Genomic DNA, 21662 nt, shown 5'->3' with positions numbered 1-21662 from the left:
ATGTCCTTAACTTCCATCACAATTGTCTTTTGCCTTATTTTTTAATCCCTTCCCCCAACATATAACATTTCTGTGAGCTTTTTTGATGGGTTGATCTCATTGATTATTGCTATTTGAGAACTGTTACTGTATTTTGTGCTGTGACCAACAGAACAGTGGGCAGGCTTTTTCATTTTAGTTTATCAAGAATTTTTATTCATGAAGTAAAGTTGGGTGGTCTAAACCTAAGTTTTCTAGTTCTATTCTAGAGGCTGAGGGGTCCTCAGAAATCCTGGGGAAAGAGGGTATGTAAGGGAAGGTCTTGGTTTCCACACTGGCTTAGCATCTCTGACTCCCTAATGCACACTTAAAACCTAGGACCAGAGCCCTTCTGAGTTTGTGTAGTGGGGATCTGAGAACTTTTCTTTTTTACATGGCTCAGTTGCTAAAATTGAAATTAAAAAATGATTTATCTAAACTGTGCAGTTTACCTTCACAGAATGCAATTAGAGATATACAGCTGGTTGAGAGGCCTTGGAGTTTAGAATTTGTGTGTGTGTGTGTGTGTGTGGTTTAATAAGGGTTTTTCTTTCAGGCTGACTCTTTTACTCATTGCTTTGTCATTCACAACAAGTAAGATCCACCACCATTCATTGAGTTCCTACTGTGTATCAGCTTTCTCTTGTGCAGGGGGAAAAAAACCATGAATGACAATAGTTTAGGGGGATAGAACAGGACGTACATGAGAGGGACAGTGCTTCAGTGCCTGGAGCATGGCATGTGAGTAGGAAGGGAACAGGGAGACAGAAGTCAGGGCCTAAAAAGTAATAAGTCAGTAATGCTAGTTCTTCATTTCTTCTTTATAAGAGATCACATTTATTGAGTAATTACTATGACAGCCTCTCTTCTAGTTGGCTGTGCACGTTCCAACCATTGAATCATTACAATAACCATATGAAACAGATATTCTTCATCTCCTCATTTTACAGATGGAACAGAGAGATGGAAAATCATTTGCCCAAAAGTGCACAGCTGGTGAATAGAATTTGTTTTCAGGCCAGCTGAGCTGCAACTTTTAACCTCTAAGCTACCCTACCCCACCTTCTATCTTACTTCTGCCTCTTGACTTCAGTGTACTTATATGCATTTGTATTTCCAATCATGTCACTTGTTAATTTTCTAAAGGGATAGAATTTTAACATTTTTTTTTCAAAATTAGATCTGGCAGGAAGAAATTCCCTTGAAGATCCATGAGAATTTTTTCCTCATAAAATAATCCAAATAAATTGTGAGAACTGTTTGTTTTAATCTCAACGAGAGTTGGACCCAAAGGAGCTGGGGGGAAAAATGTGTCTTCCAGGTTACTAAAATGTGTCTCTTTCCCTCTCCGTTAGAGCCAGACAAGATACAGAACCTGCATTGCCGGCCTCAGAACTCCACAGCCATTGCCTGTTCTTGGATCCCTCCTGATTCTGACTTCGATGGCTATAGCATTGAATGCCGCAAAATGGACACCCAAGAAATCGAGTTTTCCAGAAAGCTGGAAAAAGAAAAATCTCTGCTAAACATCATGATGCTAGTGCCCCATAAGAGGTACCTGGTATCCATCAAGGTGCAGTCGGCTGGCGTGACCAGTGAGGTGGTTGAAGACAGCACGATCACAATGATAGATCGTAAGTGCTCCTGGAGTGTACATGGGCTCTCCTGTCACATGGGGTGAATGGCTTTGCACCTCTCTCCATCATATCCATCAGCACTATTCATCTGCATACTTGTACGTAAGCCTGCCTCATTATCAGGTGGAGAAGAGGACCCAAACAGCTTCGGAAAATGGAAACATTTCTCCAGATAAAATACCCTGACAACAAACAAGTTAAAGCATCTTAAAGTACCTGAATGAGTTAGTATGCAAATACATCACTTTGCCTGATATAGTTAGAGCAATAATGGAGCTGTTAAGCAATTTGATATAGAACTTCAGGAAATCTTGCTGAGGAGCTGCCTCTTTCATTATACTTAATGTGCCACCAAAGATCACTTCCTCTGCCTGCTTCCCTTCAGAAGAGGAGACAAATTTCTTGATTATAAGCTTTAAACACAAAGCCTCACACACACACACACACACACTCACACACACACACACATACAGAGTCTGATGGAGGTGACCAGAGTCCTTTACTTCACTGACTTGTTTAGGAGGTGAAAGCAGAATTGTGACCCCTCTTGCTTCCTTCCCTACCTCTCTTTTCCAGGCCCTCCCCCGCCACCTCCACATATTCGTGTGAATGAAAAGGATGTACTAATTAGCAAATCTTCCATCAACTTTACTGTCAACTGCAGCTGGTTCAGTGACACCAACGGAGCTGTGAAATACTTCACAGTGGTGGTGAGAGAGGCTGATGGTAAGTTATGATGAGTTAAGGAACTCTCTCAAAGGTCATGTGGAGGCTCGTTCTCCTACAAGTTTTTAAGAGTAGAAAAGTTAATTGTTACTTCCTGCAGTTCTGTCTCTGCTGGATACAGAGAGATGTAAACAACAACAAAAACTCCTCCAAGGCTCTTTTGGTAATTAAGCCTATCTATTATCTTTGAGGTTTAATTATTGAATGGGAGGATGATATAATAATAATGCCAAATATGACAATAATAATAATAATAATAACTATAACCATTTATTGAGGTCTTTCTATTTGCTAGGCACTATTGGAAATGCATGGTTTATATTGACCCATTAAATCTTCCTCGCTAGTCATCAATCTTACTCACTATTGTTTTTTTTTTTTCCTGCCATTAAACAGCAATATGCCTCAACTCTCTTCACCCATCTCTGTCTCACTCTCAAACCACCCACCAATTCACAAAAATATCCCAAAGCTTAACAGAGGGAAAAGATGTTCATGAGAAGCATTCCTCCATTTCTGAGTTTCAAATAGCGTGCTTCATTCTCTGGTTTCCTAAAATACTCAGTGGCTATCTAATTCCCACAGGCTGCACAAATACTAGGTCATAGTCATCCCAGCTTTCTCTGAAACCACTGAATGTGACCTCTAGAGCTTATTTAAGCAGCATTTGTCAAACCATTTGTCACTGAGGTCTTGTATGTTAATTCTCCAAAAGAGATGTGTGTGCCTGCAGTGACATTAATATGCTTTACCTTTATTATATTTTTCAAAATTATTTAAGGTGCTGCACATGAGTTTCTTAAGCATCTCTGATTTTGACCCATTTGTGGGTAAGCAGGAAACTTCTGGAGTGATGTGTAGACTAAATAGTATCTTAGTTTCACTGACTATCAAACAGTCTATATGAGTTTACAATTTATTTAATTGTACTGAAGCTGGATGTGTATAATTAATTAAATAATTTCAAGTGTCATGGTGCATCCCAGATTTCCTCACACCACGTAATTGAAGATAAAGTTGTGAAAACTGTGGAAAGACTTTGGATTTAATTAGGCTACAATGAGTATATACATGAATATAAAGCAGTGACCAAAAAGTCACACCCTTGAAAATGGCCTTGTTTTCTGAAGACAGGCGGGTTTCCATTATTGGTGGCCACAGAGATGAGCTATAGTCCCCTGGTGACCTAACAATCCATCTCTTGTAAATGTCATGTGGTTCCCTGACAATCTTAGATAACAACCCATCTCTTATGAATGTCAGTTTAGTATATACACCCAACCTAAAGGCAACATTCCTTTTTAACTACTGCCAATAAAATACTAGTTCCATTTCTAGACAGGCAAATTAGTGACAAAAGAACCAATCAAATGCAGGAAGTCATGTTATCTAGATCTTGAGTTTGCTTATCGGAAGGGAGCTCTAATGGTTAGGGAGTGTAAGAGAGGAGATATGTGGGAGGAGGGGAGCCAGAGAGCCTTTTGAAAGGTAGCCTCAGGTTTAGTCAGGGCATGAGGATTAGAAAAGGGAGGATGGAGTAAAGAAAAGTCTATAAAAGTCTCTGTTTGGAACTTTTCTAAAATGGAAATTGGAACCAATGACAGAAAGACCTCAGTTGTTGGAGTTAATCTCTCTTGATCAGTTCCTTCTCTACCTACCAATCTGCATCCTTAGACAATAAGTGTTAAAAGACCAATAAACTAGAAAAAAATAAGATTTCTAGGCTCCACTCATAGTGAGCAAATTTTATTAAAAAAGAGACCAGGATGCTGTGATGAGCCCCACGGTCCCACTCCTTGAAGTTCATTGTGAATGCTATCAGATCGCTATACTATTTATCTTCCTAGTTATGCATTTCTCCAACCAACATCAAAAGCATTTCACAGTGCCAAAACATACAGCTGGGCGGGAGGACAGGGACAGAGTTCTAGGAAGTGCTCTGAGTGAGGGCCCAAATTTAAGCCAATATTAAACTCTACTCAAGATAACAGAGAGCCACACACACAGAGCAACTATCAACCTGGACATGGCACGTGGAGCATGCCTAGTAGGACAACTGCTCTGGCATGAGACATGATTTCTCTTATCTCTTCTTTGTTTCCCAGGTCATAAGGGTTTCCTTATTAGCTCAACTACAGTGGTTGTTGGCAAGACAGAGAACTTACTGAGGGGGTTGGCTCTCACAATGGGGAGTTATCCAGTTTCTGGAATTGTAGCATACATTATCGCTCAATGCCACTGATTTTCTTAGAAACCTGGTGGTATATATGTATATGTGCATGTAGTGTATATAATATACATACTTTATTTTTGTAAGTAAAATTAATTTCATCAGGAGGAATTCATAGCCTTTCCTTTTCCTTTGAGATCACAGAATCTATACTCTGGGATGGCCAAATAGTTGATGAGCAGGTAGCCTTAGAAACCTAGTTAGAAACCACTGAAATCACTCAAGTCACAAGAAAGACAGTCTTTAACTGTGGGTTTTCTCCTCCAGGCAGTGATGAGCTGAAGCCAGAACAGCAGCACCCTCTCCCTTCCTACCTGGAATACAGGCAGAACGCCTCCATTCGTGTGTACCAGACCAATTACTTTGCCAGCAAATGTGCTGAAAGTCCTGACAGCAACTCTAAGAGTTTTAATATTAAGCTTGGAGCAGAGATGGACAGCCTAGGTGGAAAATGCGATCCCAGTCAGCAAAAATTCTGTGATGGACCACTGAAGCCACACACTGCCTACAGGTTAGATGCATTATCCTCATTTTGCTAGAAAAGACATGCTACGTTACTAGGTACTCAGCTGTTTGAGCATCTGCTGAATATGAGCTCCTGTAGATTAATAGCCTACGTTACAAGTGTACTCTACGTTTTAGTGGGTAATTTATAAAAGCTGGGTTCCTGCCTCCATTCAGAGGTAATGTGCAAAGAGGGCTTTCAGCATTGTGCAAAAGCTCCAATTCATTATGTAAAGAACTGAAGCTTTTAATAGATTATTCTTTCTCCTACAACTTTTTAATGAGTCAAATAATTTATGATGTTACCTATTGCAAAAGTGTCTGAATAAAAAGACTGAGTTTAAGAAGACCCAAATGATATGAGGTTCTGTCATCCACTTTAAGTGAGGACTGAAATTATACTTATTTATTTATCTTATAAAGCATGTAAAGATGAAAGTGCTCTGTGGCCCAGAGAGCACTCTTGAAGGGAAAGGGTCCCTGAATGAAAGGACAACCTTTCCTCTTTCTTCAGTGGCAGATGAAAAGGAACAACTATTTGGCCTTCCCCCCAGGAAGCACCACTTCAACCAGCAAGTCCTTCTAGCTCAGGTTTGGTGGTGCTCTTTTTCTGCACTGTTTCCAGAAAGCAGTAAAAGCAGAGGAACATAGTGTCCCAAACAGGATCCTCAAGAGAAGGGAACATAGGCTACGGTCTTTGATATAAAGCTATTGGCATCTTCAGTTATTTCTGGGCCTGGCAGGGTGGTACACACCTCTAATCCCAGCACTTGAGAGACTGAGGCAGGAGGATCTTGAGTTGAAGGCTAGTTAAGCTACATAGAGAGTTATAGGTCAGCCTGTACTACATAGTGAGACCCTGTCTCAAAGACTGGAAAAAAAAAGAAAATCTTTGCAGAGGATGCACTTTCTCTGCTGGATGTTGACTATCTGATATCTAGCCAACATGACATCCAGTCAGGTTCTCTTTGGGCCAGTATCCATTCTGGTAGGTTGGTGCTGAGGTCTTATTGACTCTTACAGTTTTGAGTACCTCTCCTAGGTCTTAGTACAAAAATATTTTTCTGCCAGTTCTGAAAGGACACATTGCACCTAAGAGGGTTTCTTAGGCTCTTCCTCACATCAACCAAAGCAGGCAAATGGTTTCCTTAAATTAAAAGAGTCACTTTGGGCTACCTCTAGGATTCAACACATGTTTGCTATTACTTCCCAGGCAAGACTGGCACCTCCACAATAAACACACAGAAACTTTGGGATATTTACTTCTAGAAGAGACCATATGAGCCTACTTGAAGGAGATGAGATCTAGGACACACAAAGTAAGAAGCATAAGAGAGGTCAGAAACCAGGATACTTCAGTTTCTATTAGAATCAAGATAGTCCTCAGCGCCTTGGGTATGTAGGCTCAAAGATGGAAAGTTGGGGGTGTTTTTGTTAATTTACTTATGGAGGGAGAAAGAAAGATGACTCCTTCATTGCATATACCCCTTTAGGTGAGGTGGATCTGTTCCAGGACCCCTCATTGTCTGAAACTATGAGTTGTACTGAGCCCTATAAATTAATGTTTTTTCCATTTTAACTAAGCACTCATTGTGCAATATGGCCTAACTTTTGCAATCTGAACTGTGACAGCAAAACTAGCACAAAAATTTCTTTTTCCTTCTTCAGTTTCACAGTCAGAAGATTTATTCTTTCTGTAGATATTAGAAACCTCAGCATAGACTTTTGTTTTCTTTCTTTATTGAGTTGAGAACGTTCACATTTTAACTAAAGAAAGCATTTTACTGCTCTGGCATATCTGAATTTCCAGCATCACTACTCTTGCACTTGGAGCCATTATTAAGTAAAATAAGGGCTACTTAAACACAAGCACTGTGATACACGACAGTCAATGTGAAAACAAGATGGCTATTACGTGACTTACAGGTGTATAAACATACACAGCATGGCAAGGCTAGACAAAGGGATGATTCACATCCTTGGCAGGACTGAATTGATATGTCATGAGATTTCATCACACTATTAAGAACAGTGCACAATTTAAAACTTATGGATCATTTATTTCTCGAAATTTCCATTTGATATTGTTGGACTACAGTTGATTGTGTGTAATTGAAACAGCAGAAAGTGAAACTGTGAGTAAGGGAAGGCAACTATACTACACTTCACAGAGAGAGCAAGTAAGAAGCCATGGACTTTGTGCCTGGACCAGAGGCGCCCAGTCTCTCAGTGCAGATCCTTCCCATGCACAGTAGCCACTGAGGTCTTTGGAAGAGGCCCTGCACTTGAGTCCAGCTCTGCTACTTGTTATCTATGTAACTTTGTAAGCAGCATTCACGTTCTCTGAGCTTGCTTTCCTCATCTGTAGAGTGTCACAGGGTTACTCTGAGGAGTAATGTATATGATAGATCAAATTCTGTCATGTACCTTCTAGACGAGGTCTTCCTATGATTCTCATTCACTTACAATAGCTCATCACCAACGATTTACCCCAGGTACACCCTGCCTCCTACTCCTCACTCCCCCAAGTTTCCTATATGTGGCATGGCCCTCCCACATCTCCAAACCTTTGCATATTTTTTCACTCTCTTTGGAATGCTTTCCACTTCTCTCTGGCTGGCTTCAAAGCCCAACTCAACACTCAACCAGTCCCCTACCACCCCACCACTGTAAACCCACAGTTGGGTGATTGTATGCTCTCTCAGCTCTATTGCTGTAGCTCTCTGTCCTTATATCTCTCTAATCCTGCATTTACCCATGGTTTTTACCCTTTCTATCAAATTACCTGCCTTCTTCACTAGACTACAAGAACTTACTGTCCAGCAGGGAAACAGACATGTCATTGGTTACAGACAATATATCAAGTACTCGACACACAGAAGATGTGTTCAGGAAATGTTCATGAACAAATAAGGGAATGAGCCAAGATGAGCTGTGGAAGTTGCACAATCTTATTACAGCTTCATCAACAATTATAATAGCAATAATAATACTGATATTCAAGCCATGTGGGTGCTCTAATGGGCATCTCAGATTGACTGTTCGCACAACTAAACTCAACCTGGATCTTCCCAAGCCCCTCCCTAGATTTCTCTCATGTTAGTAAATGGCACCTCCATTATTCCAGTTGTTCCCCATTCAGAACATGTGAAGTCATCCTCCATTCCACACTTTCTTTCATGCTCCGCTTCCATGAGCAAATCTTTCAGTTATTCCTTTTAAACATCTCATTATTTTCACTACCACTGTGGTCCAAGCTACCACCTTTCATCTGGGTTATTGTGATACCCTTCTAATAGTCTTCCTTCTTCATCCTTTGTCCCTCTGTCTATTGTCCACACAGTAGCAGTACCCAGAGTGATCTTGATGAATACTGTCCAGTAGCTTCTCATGTCTCTCAGAACAAAAGCCAAAGTTCTCATCACAGTCTCCTGGGTCTTCCATGGTCTGGCAATCTACCTCTCTGATTTCATCTCTGACCACTCCCTCACTGCATTTCAGCTATGGTGGTCTCTCGCTATTCCTCAGAGGTTCCAGACATGTTCCTGTCTCAAAGTCTTGCACCTAAAGTTCCCTCTATCTGGAATATGACCCTGACTTCCTCTCTTACTTTCTTCATATTTCTAGGCAAGATCTTCTTAGCAAGGAGACTTTCACGCACCATACTGAGTAGAGCAGTCTCATTCACTCCATCCTCATTGCTTTCCACCATCCTGTGCTGCTCTTTTCTTTTTCAGAGTGCTCATTACCATCTGCAATATTATATTTAGGTTTTTAAAAATAGTTTTATCAGCATGTATTAGTCATATGAGGGTTTCATTATCACCTTTCCATATATGTCATATTATATTTGTGCATTTATTATCTGATTTCCTTCCTGGAAATGTCATCTCTGGAAAGGTACAGACTTTGTTTTATTCTTTGCAATATCCCCAGTTCCTAGAACCAGGACTGGCACACAGCAAGAGCTGCATAAATATTTGATGAATAAATCAATGAATGAGCTCATAAACCTAGGTCTATCTGATTCCATAATTCATGTTGCACCCTGCATACGCACTAGCCAGAGGTCCACCCTGTTTCTCTTTGTACACATTTTTCAATGTGTCCTACTATGCTCAGCTTCTCATTTGCACTTAAATGAATCTGTTTTCTTTTCAGAATCAGCATTCGGGCTTTTACTCAGCTGTTTGATGAGGACCTGAAGGAATTCACAAAGCCACTGTATTCAGACACATTTTTCTCTTTGCCTATCACCACTGAGTCAGGTAAGGCTAACCTTTCCTTCCTCTCACATGTTCGCCCAGACACCAGGCTAAACCCAACGGTGGGGGGGAACATTTATCTTCATTTGGAACTTAATCTTGATGTGATCATGGATTGATGTGGATTAGAGAGATTGTACCACTTTTGTAGCAGAACAGACTGAAAGAAGATTAATCTAGAAAAGAAAGGAGGAAGTACAAGTTTTTTTTGCTATTAAAAATGAATTTTTTAAACTGTAACAAACATTAAAATCAAAAGGTTACATAGAGCAAGATATAAGTTGGTACAAAAAGCTTTCAGTTATAAGTGGAACTGTATATATACATAGACAGTCAGCCCTGTGTACCCACAGGCTTAACACTATGTATCAAAAATATTCTAGAGCCAGGAGGCAGGGGCTCACACCTGTAATCCTAGCTACTCAGGAGGCTGAGATCAGGAGAATGGCAGTTCAAAGCCAGCCAGGGCAAATAGTTCACAAGACCCTATCTTGAAAACCCTTATCACAAAAAATTGGGCTGGTGGGGTGGCTCAAGGTGAAGGCCCTGAGTTCAAGCCCCAGTTCCACAAGAAAAAAATGTCTAGAAAAAAACTGTGTTTGTACTAAGTATAAATAGACTTTTTACATGTCATTATTCTCTAAATGATATAACATAACAACTGCTGGCATAGCATTTGCATTGTATTAAGTATTATGGTAACCTGGAGATGTCTTAAAGTATACAAGAGGATAAGTAAGTTATATGCAAATACTATGTCATTTTATATTTGGTGAGGGTAGGATTTTGAATCAACCCCCTTCTGATACTGAGGAACAACTATACATAATTAAAAGGCTAGAAGACAAACACCCAAGAATTAATGTTGAATATCTCAGAGTAATGAGGTTGTAGGTGATTTCTCTTCCTCTTGTTTATTACACTTGTATTACATTATTTGAAAACGTTAATTTGGAAGACTGTGGGTATAGCTCATTGGTAGAGTGCTTGCCTAGAATGTGTAAGGGCCTGAGATCAATCTCTACCACCACAAATAATAATAATAATAATTTAAGTTAAAATGTTCTTTTAAAAGGCTTTAAGTAATTTAAGAAAGAAACCTCTCTAGTTTGTTAAAGGGAAAACCTGACAAATAGTAGTAGTTAGTATTTGCTAGAGTTATACTTTTAGGCATTTTACATAGAGTAGCTATCCAATCCTTATATAACTTTTTGAGATAGATACTATTATCATTCTCATTTTAAAGATGAGGTGCCTGAGGCACCAAGAGGTTAGTAACTTGCCAAGATACAGCTGGAATTCTGGCACTTTCTCCCTAAGCATGCAGCCTCTGCATGCACAGCATCTGTATATGCCGTCTCTGAGTACTGCCATCACGCTGGGAATGGCCTCACTCATCCTCTTGTTTCTTGACACCACTGTCTCTCTCAGCTTTTCTGTGGCCAATGTGCTACAGGCTTGGTCTTTTGGTCTGGGGAAGGTATTTAGAGATAAATCAGTCTTTCCTGCTGCATGACAAGAGATGGCTCAGCCTCACTAACATTCCTATCTACTTAGGCCAAATACAGGGATAAGCCTCCACTTTTCAGACCAAAGAAGGGCCAGAACCCAGCTAAGAGGATTTAGATGTATTTGCTTATAATTTGGTATTAAGTATTGACTTTGTAAAAACAAATCTTTCCTATTTGAAATATTGTTATACAACAAAATTTTTATGCAGTCCAGTAAAGGAATACACTAAATATACATTCAAAACAGGATATTAAACACATTAAAAGAAAGATAATTGTGTTGATTTGATGAGTATTGAAACACAATATAGAATAAACAAATCCAGAGTCTTAAAATGTAACTCCAAAGTTCTCTAGACCTAAATATGAGGGACAAAATAGTAACACTTTTTAAAGATAGGAGTAAATGTGAACCTGGAGTGTTAGACCCAAAGCCCAAACTCTTGAGATTCCATATGCCAGATCTGGCCACCTACCTCCAAATGCCAAATAAAGAGGCGTGGTGAAGGCAGAGAAAGGAGGTTTATTACACGGTTCAGAACATGTTTTGTGAAGAGGCAGAGTAAGCACTCAGCTCATCTTCAGCCATCCTCGGGGTACAGACATGACTTATAGGTTTAAATAGACAAAAGAACTGGGGGCAGGGGACAAAGGTATACATAGTTAAACCGCCCCAGTCACAGGTATGTTCTGGTTGACCATTATCTCAGTTCAAGGTTTCTCAGAGGGGTTCCAGAGAAGATGTTATCGCTGTCATCTCTTGAAGGGAACGATATGGTTCACATGAGATGATTGCTCCTGCTCCAGGGTGCAGCCTCATCATTGTAGGTAATTGTCCTCATTTGGAGGGGTGGTCTGTCCTGCAAATCTCCACTGTTCCTTATGGGAAGTTTCAGTCCCTGTCATAAAGTTGTTATCAGTCCTGTCCTTTCTGGAATCCGTGGTGATTACAAAGTAATTGCAAAGAGATACAAAATAGAGTCAGGGATGCCAAGCTTCTCCTGTGTTTAATTTGGGGGCCAAGTAAGGAGTTAGTGCTTTTCAGCAAAAGCAGTTTGAGTGCCTCTTACAAATCTTTGTGACCTTGGGTTATAAAATGGTTTCTTAGATACAACACCAAAAGCATAAGCAACAAAGAAAAACAGATGTATTGGAGTTTTAATCAAGATTAAAAACTTTGTGTTTCAAAGGATACCATCAAACAAGTGAAAAGACAACACTTAGTACAGAAAAGAATATTTGTAAGTCATGTGTCTGATAAAGGTTGAGTATCCAGGATGTACAAAGGACTCTTGCCTTACAACTCAATAATAATAGACAAATAACAATTTTTTAAATATGCAAAGGATCTAAATAGACATTTCTCCAAAGATGTGCAAATGGCCAATAAGCTTATGAAAAGATGCTCAATACCAATAGTCGTGAGGGAAATGCACATCAAAACCATAATAAGAGACCACTTCATAATCACTGAAATGGCTAGAGTCAAAAGATATGAGGATATGGAGAAATTGGAACCCTCATGCATTGCTTGTGAGAATGTACAATGGTATAGTTGCTTTGCAAAACACTTTTGCAGATATTCAAAATGTCAACACAGAGCTATCATATGACCCAGGAGTTCCACTCCTAAGCATATCCAAGGGAAATGAAATCAAGTCCACACAAAAACTCCCACATCCACATCCACATGGATGTTCACAGCAGCATTGTTCGTAATAGCCAAATGGTAGAAACAAAAACAACTCAATTACCCATCAAAGGATGAATAGATAAACTAAATTCCACATATTCATACAATGGAATTTTATCCAACCATAAAAAGGAACAAAATATTGATATATGCTATCTAGATGAACCTTGAACACCTTATGTTAAGTGAAAGAAGTCAGTCACAATGGTTATATATTTATGATTCAGTTTATATGAAATGTCCAGAAGAAACATATCGATAGGCATAAAAAGTACATTGGTGGTTGCCAGGGGCTGGGAAGAGAGAAGGAAGAATAGGGAGTAACTACTAATAGATGGGTTTTTCTTTTGGAGGTGATGAAAATGTTAATGAAGTTTTTTGTGGTGATATTTGCAAAACTCTGTGACTATAAATTTAAATAAGTAGATTATGTGCTATGTGAATTATATTTCAGTGAAAATTTTTTTTAATAGGCTAACTGGGCATAGTGGCATGTATCTGTAGTCCCTGTTACCAGGGAGGCTGAGGCAGGAGAATCTCTAGAGCCCACTCCAGAGTTCAAGGCTAGCCTGAGAAATATAGTGAGATCCTGTCTCAAATTAAAAAAAAAAGAAAAAGATTACTCTCACTTGTTCATAAACTCCTGGTGGCAGTATCATACCTGATAATAAAACTGAGGTTTTTTAAAATGACTCCATCAATTTACTGGATTCGTTAAAGCCCTAGAGACTGTGTAACATACTTCTTATGAAATTGCATCTTTATCTTAATAGCAAACTTAGTGCTTTTATCTCAGGTGCTCCAAGCTGTACATATAAAGACGAAGTCCAAAATTCCCTTATAAGCTATGAACTTTTTCCCTGTAATCAATTTGACTATAATAGGATAGTAGCCAACATTTCATCTTCTCAGCCATCTACTCATAGCCTTTGTATAGTCAATACCTCAATGTAGGAATCACTTGAATTGTACCTGTAAGAACATTTCTTGGGAGATACGGCTTCAGTAGCTCCTCTACTGGTTTGCTGTCACTAACTTGCCCATGTGGGTTTATTGTTTGTATTTGAATTATTGCAGAGCCCTTGTTTGGAGTTATTGAAGGCGTGAGTGCTGGTCTGTTTTTAATTGGTATGCTGGTGGCTCTTGTTGCCTTATTCATCTGTAGACAGAAGGCAAGGTAAGTGCAACGATCCCTCTGGTGATTTGGCCCACAACTGTAGAGATGCAGCTGAAAGTGCCCTTTAGTCTAAATATTAAAAGGGGAAATTAATTTAATTTCTATAGGTTTGATCACCATTGCTCCCTCAGTAAAAGCCAAAATCACACTAAAACAGTAACTCACTTTTTTCAGCTCTCCTATATACTATTGATGAATTTGGCCCTTTCTACTGAGACTCCATCAATAGCTTTATTTGAACGTGTAATTACTCTTTTTGTAAAAAAAAAATATATTTTTTTTGTTGGATCATGACCCCATGAGGACAGAGGTGTTTGCAAATTGTATGCCTGAGGGCATTTTTGAAATATTCTGAAAAGTATGGGTGACGTCACCATTGGGGCTCATATCTACTATTCTGATTTTAAAAGGAACTAAAAAGAACCAGAAAGCATGTGGACCCAATGCCATGCTCTCTTTTTTCAGTGGATTTTTTTGGGTGGGGGAACAGGAGACACTTCATTTTCTCTCTTGCAGTCATGTCTGGCATGGGAGCTTTACTGGTTTGGCAGATTTTTTTAAAGGAAAGTTTTATTGAGAGTGTGGGAAGTGATTATGACCCATAGCCAAAAACCAAGAGACAAATCTTCAGTTAGTATAGAGATTTGTTTCTGAGTGAGAAAGATTACTTTTTTATGTTCTTCCTCTCCTTTTCTTCCTTCAAAGAGATGTTGGCTGAGTGCAATGAATACTGAAAAATCCATATTTGCACATACATGCAAAGCCTTACCATAAATGTACAAATTTGTTCAAACCAAGCATCATAATTAGAATAAAAATCCTCTGCCTTATGTTTCAGCCATGGTCGAGAAAGGCCTTCTGCCCGCCTGAGCATTCGTAGGGATCGGCCATTATCTGTCCACTTGAATCTGGGCCAGAAAGGGTAAGTGCTATGTTTTCCATCATTTAATTTATTGGAAGATAGTATTATGTGAGATTTTCTAATGTGGTCTTTCTTTGTCTTTTGGCTCCTTCACAGTAACCGGAAAACTTCTTGGTAAGACAAAATTCATTAGTTACTATATTGTCTGCTTTTGAAATATGACTCACACTGACTCTGGCATATTCCCTTTTTTCAGTAACTTTCTTTTCCTTTTGTTTCATTTTTAATTACAGCCCCATAAAAGTAAATCAATTTGAAGGGCATTTCATGAAACTGCAGGCTGACTCCAACTACCTTCTATCCAAGGAATATGAGGTACAACTGAGGCAATGAAACTTTAGCACCTCCTATTCTTAGCAGAATTTCCCTCCTCACTTTACTGTGGAATCATAGAATGATGCTTAGGGTCTCAGCTGAGACCATTCCCTGTACAATATACCACCTAATCTCAGAGGCCAGTTTAAGCTCCAGAGTAGCACAGGGCACAAAGTGCTGCTGGATCAGATGGCAAGAAAGAATTAACAGATTTCAGCTGCAAAACTAATCCTGTCAGTTATTCAGCCTGGTCATTTGCTTAACTGGGAAAAAATGTGGTTTGGTAAAAAGCGCCCACGTTTTGGATGTGACTCCCAGTTTTGCCACTTGTGTGACCTAGAGCACATCAGTTATCCTGTCTAAACCTCATCTGGAAGACAATGATAAGAGCATCTCTCCTGTGAGTCTGTGGAAGGGATGAGAGCTCATGCATGGGGATACTAGGTATTCCATAAGCAGGAGCTTGGGTGCCTATCTTTATATTATTCTGTATCTCAAGGACTGTATACTTTGCTTTATTCTATGTCATGTTCTCCACTTACAAACTTTTTTTAAACCTAATAGGACTTAAAAGATGTTGGTCGAAACCAGTCATGTGACATTGCACTCTTGCCAGAGAATAGAGGGAAAAATCGATACAACAATATATTGCCCTGTAAGTTTCCTATGGAAATTTGCAACACTGTTTTCCTCTAGCCATTTCTGCTTATTTTCCAGGAACAAAAGGGGCTAAAGAAATGTTATAACAAAAATTATGTATCTATAGAACAGCTGATAATATGGAAGACCTCAGGCTCTAAATGATTTGAACAAAGAATGACTTCTCTCCAAAAGGAAAACAGCCAGTTATGATTATGAGAGGGCTCATGCCGTTAACATTTCCCCGTGTGGTCCCACTGCTTCTCCATGGAGGCAGGGTTAACAGTGGGGCTCTGACATCTGCATTTGCTTAGCAAAATCTCCAATTTGTGTTTTTTCTTCTGGTGGTACTGAGGTTTGAACTCAGGGCTTTGTGCTTATGAGGCAGGCACTCTGCCACTTGAGCCATGCCTGCAGCCCTTTTTTGCTTTGGTTATTTTGGAGATAGGATCTCACTTTTTGCTCAGGCCTTCCTGGACTGCAATCCTATTTTACACTTCTTGCTGCCATAGCTGGAATGACAGGTGTGCACAATCATGACCACCTTTTTTCTGTTGAGATGAAGTCTCACAAATTTTTTTGCTCTCACTGGCTGGCCAGCCAAAGAAGACGGAGAAGGACTAGGAGGAGGAAAACAGCCAGTTTTCCTCTCAGTCTCCTTCTGCTGCCTAACTGGGATGATAGGTGCACACCACCATGCACAACTGTTTGTTGAGATGGGGTCTCTCGAACTTTTTTGCCAGGGGGCTGGCCTTGAAACATGATCCTCCTGATCTCAGCCTCCCAAGTAGCTAGGATTTCAAGCATGAGACACTGGTTAGTTAGCAATTTTTTAAAAAGTCATTCTTATCCCATTACATAAAACAAAAGGAGGTATTTTTTTCTGGCTTGTTTTCATCCCAGCAGTGAGAGCAAGCTGGTCACTGCACCAAGCAAGTGTCATGATGATGTCGCAAAGGAAAATACAGATGGGGCTTCACATCCGTTTGCTGGGTCTGATTGTTTGTGTGCAACCTGGGCAATTTAGTTGTCCTGTCTGCACTTCATCTGTAAAATGGAGATAAGAACACCTCCCTTGAGGCTGTTATGGGACTCAGAGATAAGGCATATCAAATACTACACATTATATAAACAGAAAACTCACCCAAGATACAGCAACAAGCCTCTTAATAAACTTCCTTCCAGATGATGCCTCTCGAGTCAAGCTGTCAAATGTAGATGATGACCCTTGCTCTGACTACATCAATGCCAGCTACATCCCGGTAAGTGAACTACCAGGTCACATGCTGAAAGTCACGGGAGGAAGTATCAATGGTGGCTACACTGGAGATAGCCCTCCTTCTGCATGTTCCCACTGTTCTCAGTCTGGAAAAATTTGCAGATTTTAGAAGACCACATCTGATTGCCATAAAATGTAGGGTATTTGATTCAATCACTGCTAAGCCCCATTTTTCACAATGGCTGTGGTCACATGTAGTCATCATGACCCCAGGATACAATTTCAAGGGTTGCTTTCTTTCTGTGGCCCTTAGACAAGATTAGAACTCCCTAAGGAACATGGCCTCCACTGGTGAGACTGAGAGACAGGGAATTCAATCTCATATTGTTTGAATTTTTGAAAATGGCAGGTGCCTCTCAAAGATTGTGCCAGTCCTTTGGGCTCTGATTTGGCTTGCAGTTTACCGGCTTCCTACAGCACAGTGGAAGCTTTAAGGGTGAGATACATCCAGGTTTGAATCCCACTTCTTCCCCTTGACCAAGGGCAAGTTATGTCTTCTCTTTGGGCCTCCAGTTCTTTTTCTAAAAACTTAGAATAATAATAATTACCTTAAATAATCACCCATTTACTTAATAAATCCCCATTAGTTAAGTGCTAACTATAAGTCAAACACTAGCTGTGTACATGGAGCCTGATTCTAAAGGAACTCTCAGGACAATGAAGATATTAGGAAATTACAAGGCAATACCATGAGCAACTTGCCAGAGCAGTGCTTTTCCAGTATTAACAGATATCAGCATTACCTGAGGATCTTGTTAAAATGCAGGTTCTGATTCATCAGCAATATGGTGGGACCTAGGAGTCTGCATTTCCAGTGTGCCCGTGTGAGCCCATTGCTGCCAATCTGAAGACCACACTCTGAGTGGCAAGAGGCAAGAGACTGCCAGGGAGCATTGAGAAGGAGAATATCACACAATGGAGAGAAAGACACAAGAAGCCCCAGCCTAGCAGTCAATATGCTAAAGATAAATAGGACTAACCCGTTAAGAGGCAGTGCTTAGGTGGTTAGGGATTGTGGGTGGCAGAGGTGATATAATGTAGAATCCCCAAGGATTGCAAGTAATTCTGCATTACTGAAGTGCAGAATGAGTGGGTGGATTAAATCAGCTCTTTACATGTTGACCCACTGCACATTGCATGGTAGAAGCTCAGGTTGCTCAAGGAACAATGACTTCTTTTTCATTAGACTTCCCTTCCATGATATCTCTCATCAAATTATTCTGATGTCAACCATCCAAAATGACCAAAAGTCAGTCCTTCAAATAGTCCACACACACAACCACATAATTGAGGATGAAATGTTTTCCATATAATTGCTTGAGTTCTCCATTTGTCTTTTAGAATAGATCCAGACTGATAAGATCCAGGCTCTTACCAAGAGCTCAGTGTTCTGGCCTTTGTCCTTCCTGCTCCTAAGACTTGACACTTGCGTTAATGTCTTTTTCCTCAAGTCCAGGGCCTGTCAGGAGACCTCCATATCATATCATCTGCAGAGCTAACTCTTTGTTTACAGTTATGAAGAGGTCCATTGTTTCTGACTCTTCGTATTGTAAATTCATCTCAGGGTAACAACTTCAGAAGAGAATACATAGCTACTCAGGGACCGCTTCCTGGCACTAAGGATGACTTCTGGAAAATGGCGTGGGAACAGAATGTTCACAACATTGTCATGGTGACCCAATGTGTTGAGAAGGGCCGTGTGAGTAAACAGCCTTCCTAAATTCCTAGCTTTGCTTTCTGCCATCTAGATGGAATTCTAACCCCCACCCCCATCCAAAGTTACACCCATAAAACCAAGTAGAAATCATGTGAGAATGTCATTAGTGAATTAAGCTTCTCTGCTATAAAAAAGCTCCAACAGAAACTCCAGGTGAGCCCTCATTCTGGTTCTGGGTGTGCAGTTTCAGTCAAAGCTGTTTCCATGTTAGGACTGGGATGATCAGCAGTATTCATTAGACAGAAAGAGTACCTGCCACTCTGCTCCATCCTCCAGGGTGCAACAGAGAGAGTCCCTGCTGGAGTCAAGGGCCTGTCCCTGCTCTCAGGAAAGAAGTGAATTTTAGACTGTGTGGGCAGACATAAACTGGTTATCTGGACAAATTACAAACCTCTTGTAATGCATTTGCAGTCTTCTACTTTATATGGTTACTTTTAGGATTAAAGGAGAGATTACATGTAAAGCATTCCATAATTAGATGTTGCATTTTCAGATGTCTCTTCAGTCATTCATGCTAAACTGAAACCTGTATATCCTTCTCTGCATGACTAGCCTTATTTGATAAATATGTACACATATAGACATGTGTAACTATATGAATTAAAGAAACAACTAGAAATATCTACATTACCATATAAATGTTTCATAAAACATAGAAATTTATACATGTAACTCTATCTGCCCACCAGGGGTGCCTTATCATACTCAATACAATAAAAGCCACTTGTACCGTATTTGATACACATATTTACATATGCAAACAAATATATACTTATATCTGTAACTATCCACATTTTATGAAAAGCATATCAATTTATAATTAAATGTATAAATACCCCAAAACAAAGTAAAGTTCACAATACCCTCTCCTTTGTCTGTACATGTAAAGACAAGTTTTGCTACACATTCTGACTTCTCAAAGATCTCTTTGGCCCGTGGCCCAGTTTAGGATAGCAATAGAAAATGTGACCAAAACAGGTCCAGAAAGACAACACCTTCCTCTGCCTAGCTACATCTTTCTTCAGAAGGAACAAGAAATTCTCCCTGCCTTTTTTGTTTTGTTTTGGTTTGGTTGGTTTGGTTTGCAGTGCTAGGGATCAAAACGTGGGTCCTTGAGCATACTAGGCAGTCACTCTACCATTGAGCTATACCCCCAGCCTAAGAACAAAATATTTTAAGTCTGGTTTATCTGATATTGGAATGCTGAGGAAATTAATTCAGGCATGTTAACATCAGGCATGTTAACACTATGCTTGAAAGATGAATGAATCCAAAGGTTGAGGGTAGGATCTGTTTTTTGTACAGTGTCTCCCTGTACCTTGGAGTATAGCCTAGCTTTGGCACTGGCCATGAACAGGTTAATAGAAAATAGATGGTTAAGTTGCTTTAGCAGCTGATCCTGGATTCCTAACTCAGGAGGGGACTTCAACGAGGGAAACTCCAGGTTCTCATAGAAGTCATGCTTCCAGACTCACTTTTTTTCCCTATCTGTCCTCTTGTAGGTAAAATGTGACCATTACTGGCCAGCGGACCAGGACTCCCTCTATTATGGGGACCTCATCCTGCAGATGCTGTCAGAGTCAGTGCTGCCTGAGTGGACCATCAGGGAGTTTAAGATATGCAGTGTATGTTAATTTGCTTGACTTAATTACCCAAAAACATGGCAAACAGAGCTCTGCAAAACCTAGTTTTGCTCTTTTCTTTTTCCTATAGTTTCAACCCAAAGAAATTCTTGTGTAGCATAGTTGTCAAATTTGAGTGTAGCTTGGCTTGTTTCTCTTCTTATTCCACTCTCTGTTCTTACAGGAGGAGCAGCTCGATGCACATAAACTCATCCGTCACTTTCACTACACAGTGTGGCCAGACCACGGAGTCCCTGAGGCCACTCAGTCCCTAATCCAGTTTGTAAGAACAGTCAGGGACTACATCAATAGAACTCCAAGTGTCGGGCCCACTGTGGTGCACTGCAGGTAGGTATGTAGCATTCTAAGAGAAAGTAAAATGGCACCCATAAGAGGATTGTACCCCACCCCCAGAGTCTGAGAAAGGCAGAAAATATGGGGAATGTGCAGTTGGAAGATTTCTCTGGGCCAATCAGCCTTCTTAGCCCACAGAGGATTTTCTTATATTATTCTCACTTCTGCTCTCCAATCTCACTACTCCTCTTCAATGACTTCTTTCCACTTTCTTCACCTCCCACTTCTCTCTCCCTCTCCCTCTCTATTCTTTTTTTTTTTCTCTCTCTCTCTCTCTCATTCTTTTTTCAACTGTAGGAAATGCAAAATCCTTAAGTGACTTCAATGTCTTCCAGTTTCTCAACAAATTCCCTCCCACTAAGGTGACTGCACTAGCTGATTCTTAACTCCTGCCATCCTTACTCCTTGAGATGGCTTTCTCTCTCTCTCTTCCACCTTGAAGAGTCCTGTTATATATTTTCCTCCAGGTCTAGTAACATGTCTTTGTTGTGCTGTAATAACAAAATGCCATGGACTGTGTAATTTGTACACAGTAGAAATCTGTTTCTCACAATTCTGGGAGCTGGGAAATCCAAGATTAAGGCATTAACAGATTCCATGTCTTTTGAGGGCCTCATCTCTGCTTCCAAGATGGTGCCTTACAGTGCATCCTCCAGAGGAGAAAGAGGAGGAAGACTGAGTCTCCATAAGGATTGAGGAATGGCAAGACATTCCCTGCCCCTGCCCATTTTTTTTTTTTAGATTTTTGAGACAGAATCTCACTGTGTAGCCCAAGCCAACCACTCTCTACATTACCCAGTCTAGCCTCAAGCTTTCATCCTCCTTCCTTCACCACAGCATAGCACTTGCTCTAAAATTTCTGTTCTTTCTTGACTTTTGTTTACTTCAGACCATCTGTCCATAATATCAACCTAACAAGCTATCTTTCTCTCCCTGGGGAGCCTGGTGTTTAGGTAATTAATGTTTGCAGCAACACTTTGATAGCCCTAACTGAATGGCACTAATAACTAAAGAGCTGAGAATCGCTACAGTAAGAGAAATGTCAAGCTCTCT

General features: G+C 40.1%; 1 protein-coding gene across 3 annotated transcripts in view; it reads left to right on the top strand.

Moving 5' to 3' along the window:
• Window positions 1-21662, top strand: part of Ptprb (protein tyrosine phosphatase receptor type B) — a 125644-nt gene that overhangs the window by 86059 nt on the left and 17923 nt on the right. For all 3 annotated transcript variants that reach the window (XR_012450907.1, XM_074083913.1, XM_074083914.1), the window contains 13 exons: window positions 1374-1652; window positions 2232-2381; window positions 4879-5122; window positions 9277-9383; window positions 13662-13761; window positions 14600-14683; window positions 14780-14797; window positions 14917-14998; window positions 15563-15653; window positions 16823-16899; window positions 18481-18615; window positions 20136-20258; window positions 20440-20603. Coding sequence is in view for 2 of the 3 variants with exons in the window: in XM_074083913.1 (XP_073940014.1) it covers window positions 1374-1652; window positions 2232-2381; window positions 4879-5122; window positions 9277-9383; window positions 13662-13761; window positions 14600-14683; window positions 14780-14797; window positions 14917-14998; window positions 15563-15653; window positions 16823-16899; window positions 18481-18615; window positions 20136-20258; window positions 20440-20603 (1654 nt within the window). In the remaining variant the exon portion in view is untranslated. The remainder of the gene's footprint in view (window positions 1-1373; window positions 1653-2231; window positions 2382-4878; window positions 5123-9276; window positions 9384-13661; window positions 13762-14599; window positions 14684-14779; window positions 14798-14916; window positions 14999-15562; window positions 15654-16822; window positions 16900-18480; window positions 18616-20135; window positions 20259-20439; window positions 20604-21662) is intronic.

The sequence above is a fragment of the Castor canadensis genome, chromosome 8, assembly GCF_047511655.1.
Source record: "Castor canadensis chromosome 8, mCasCan1.hap1v2, whole genome shotgun sequence".
Lineage (NCBI taxonomy): Eukaryota > Metazoa > Chordata > Mammalia > Rodentia > Castoridae > Castor > Castor canadensis.
The sequence above is the reverse complement of the archived record's forward strand: the minus strand, read 5'-3'. Positions and strand labels throughout refer to the sequence as shown.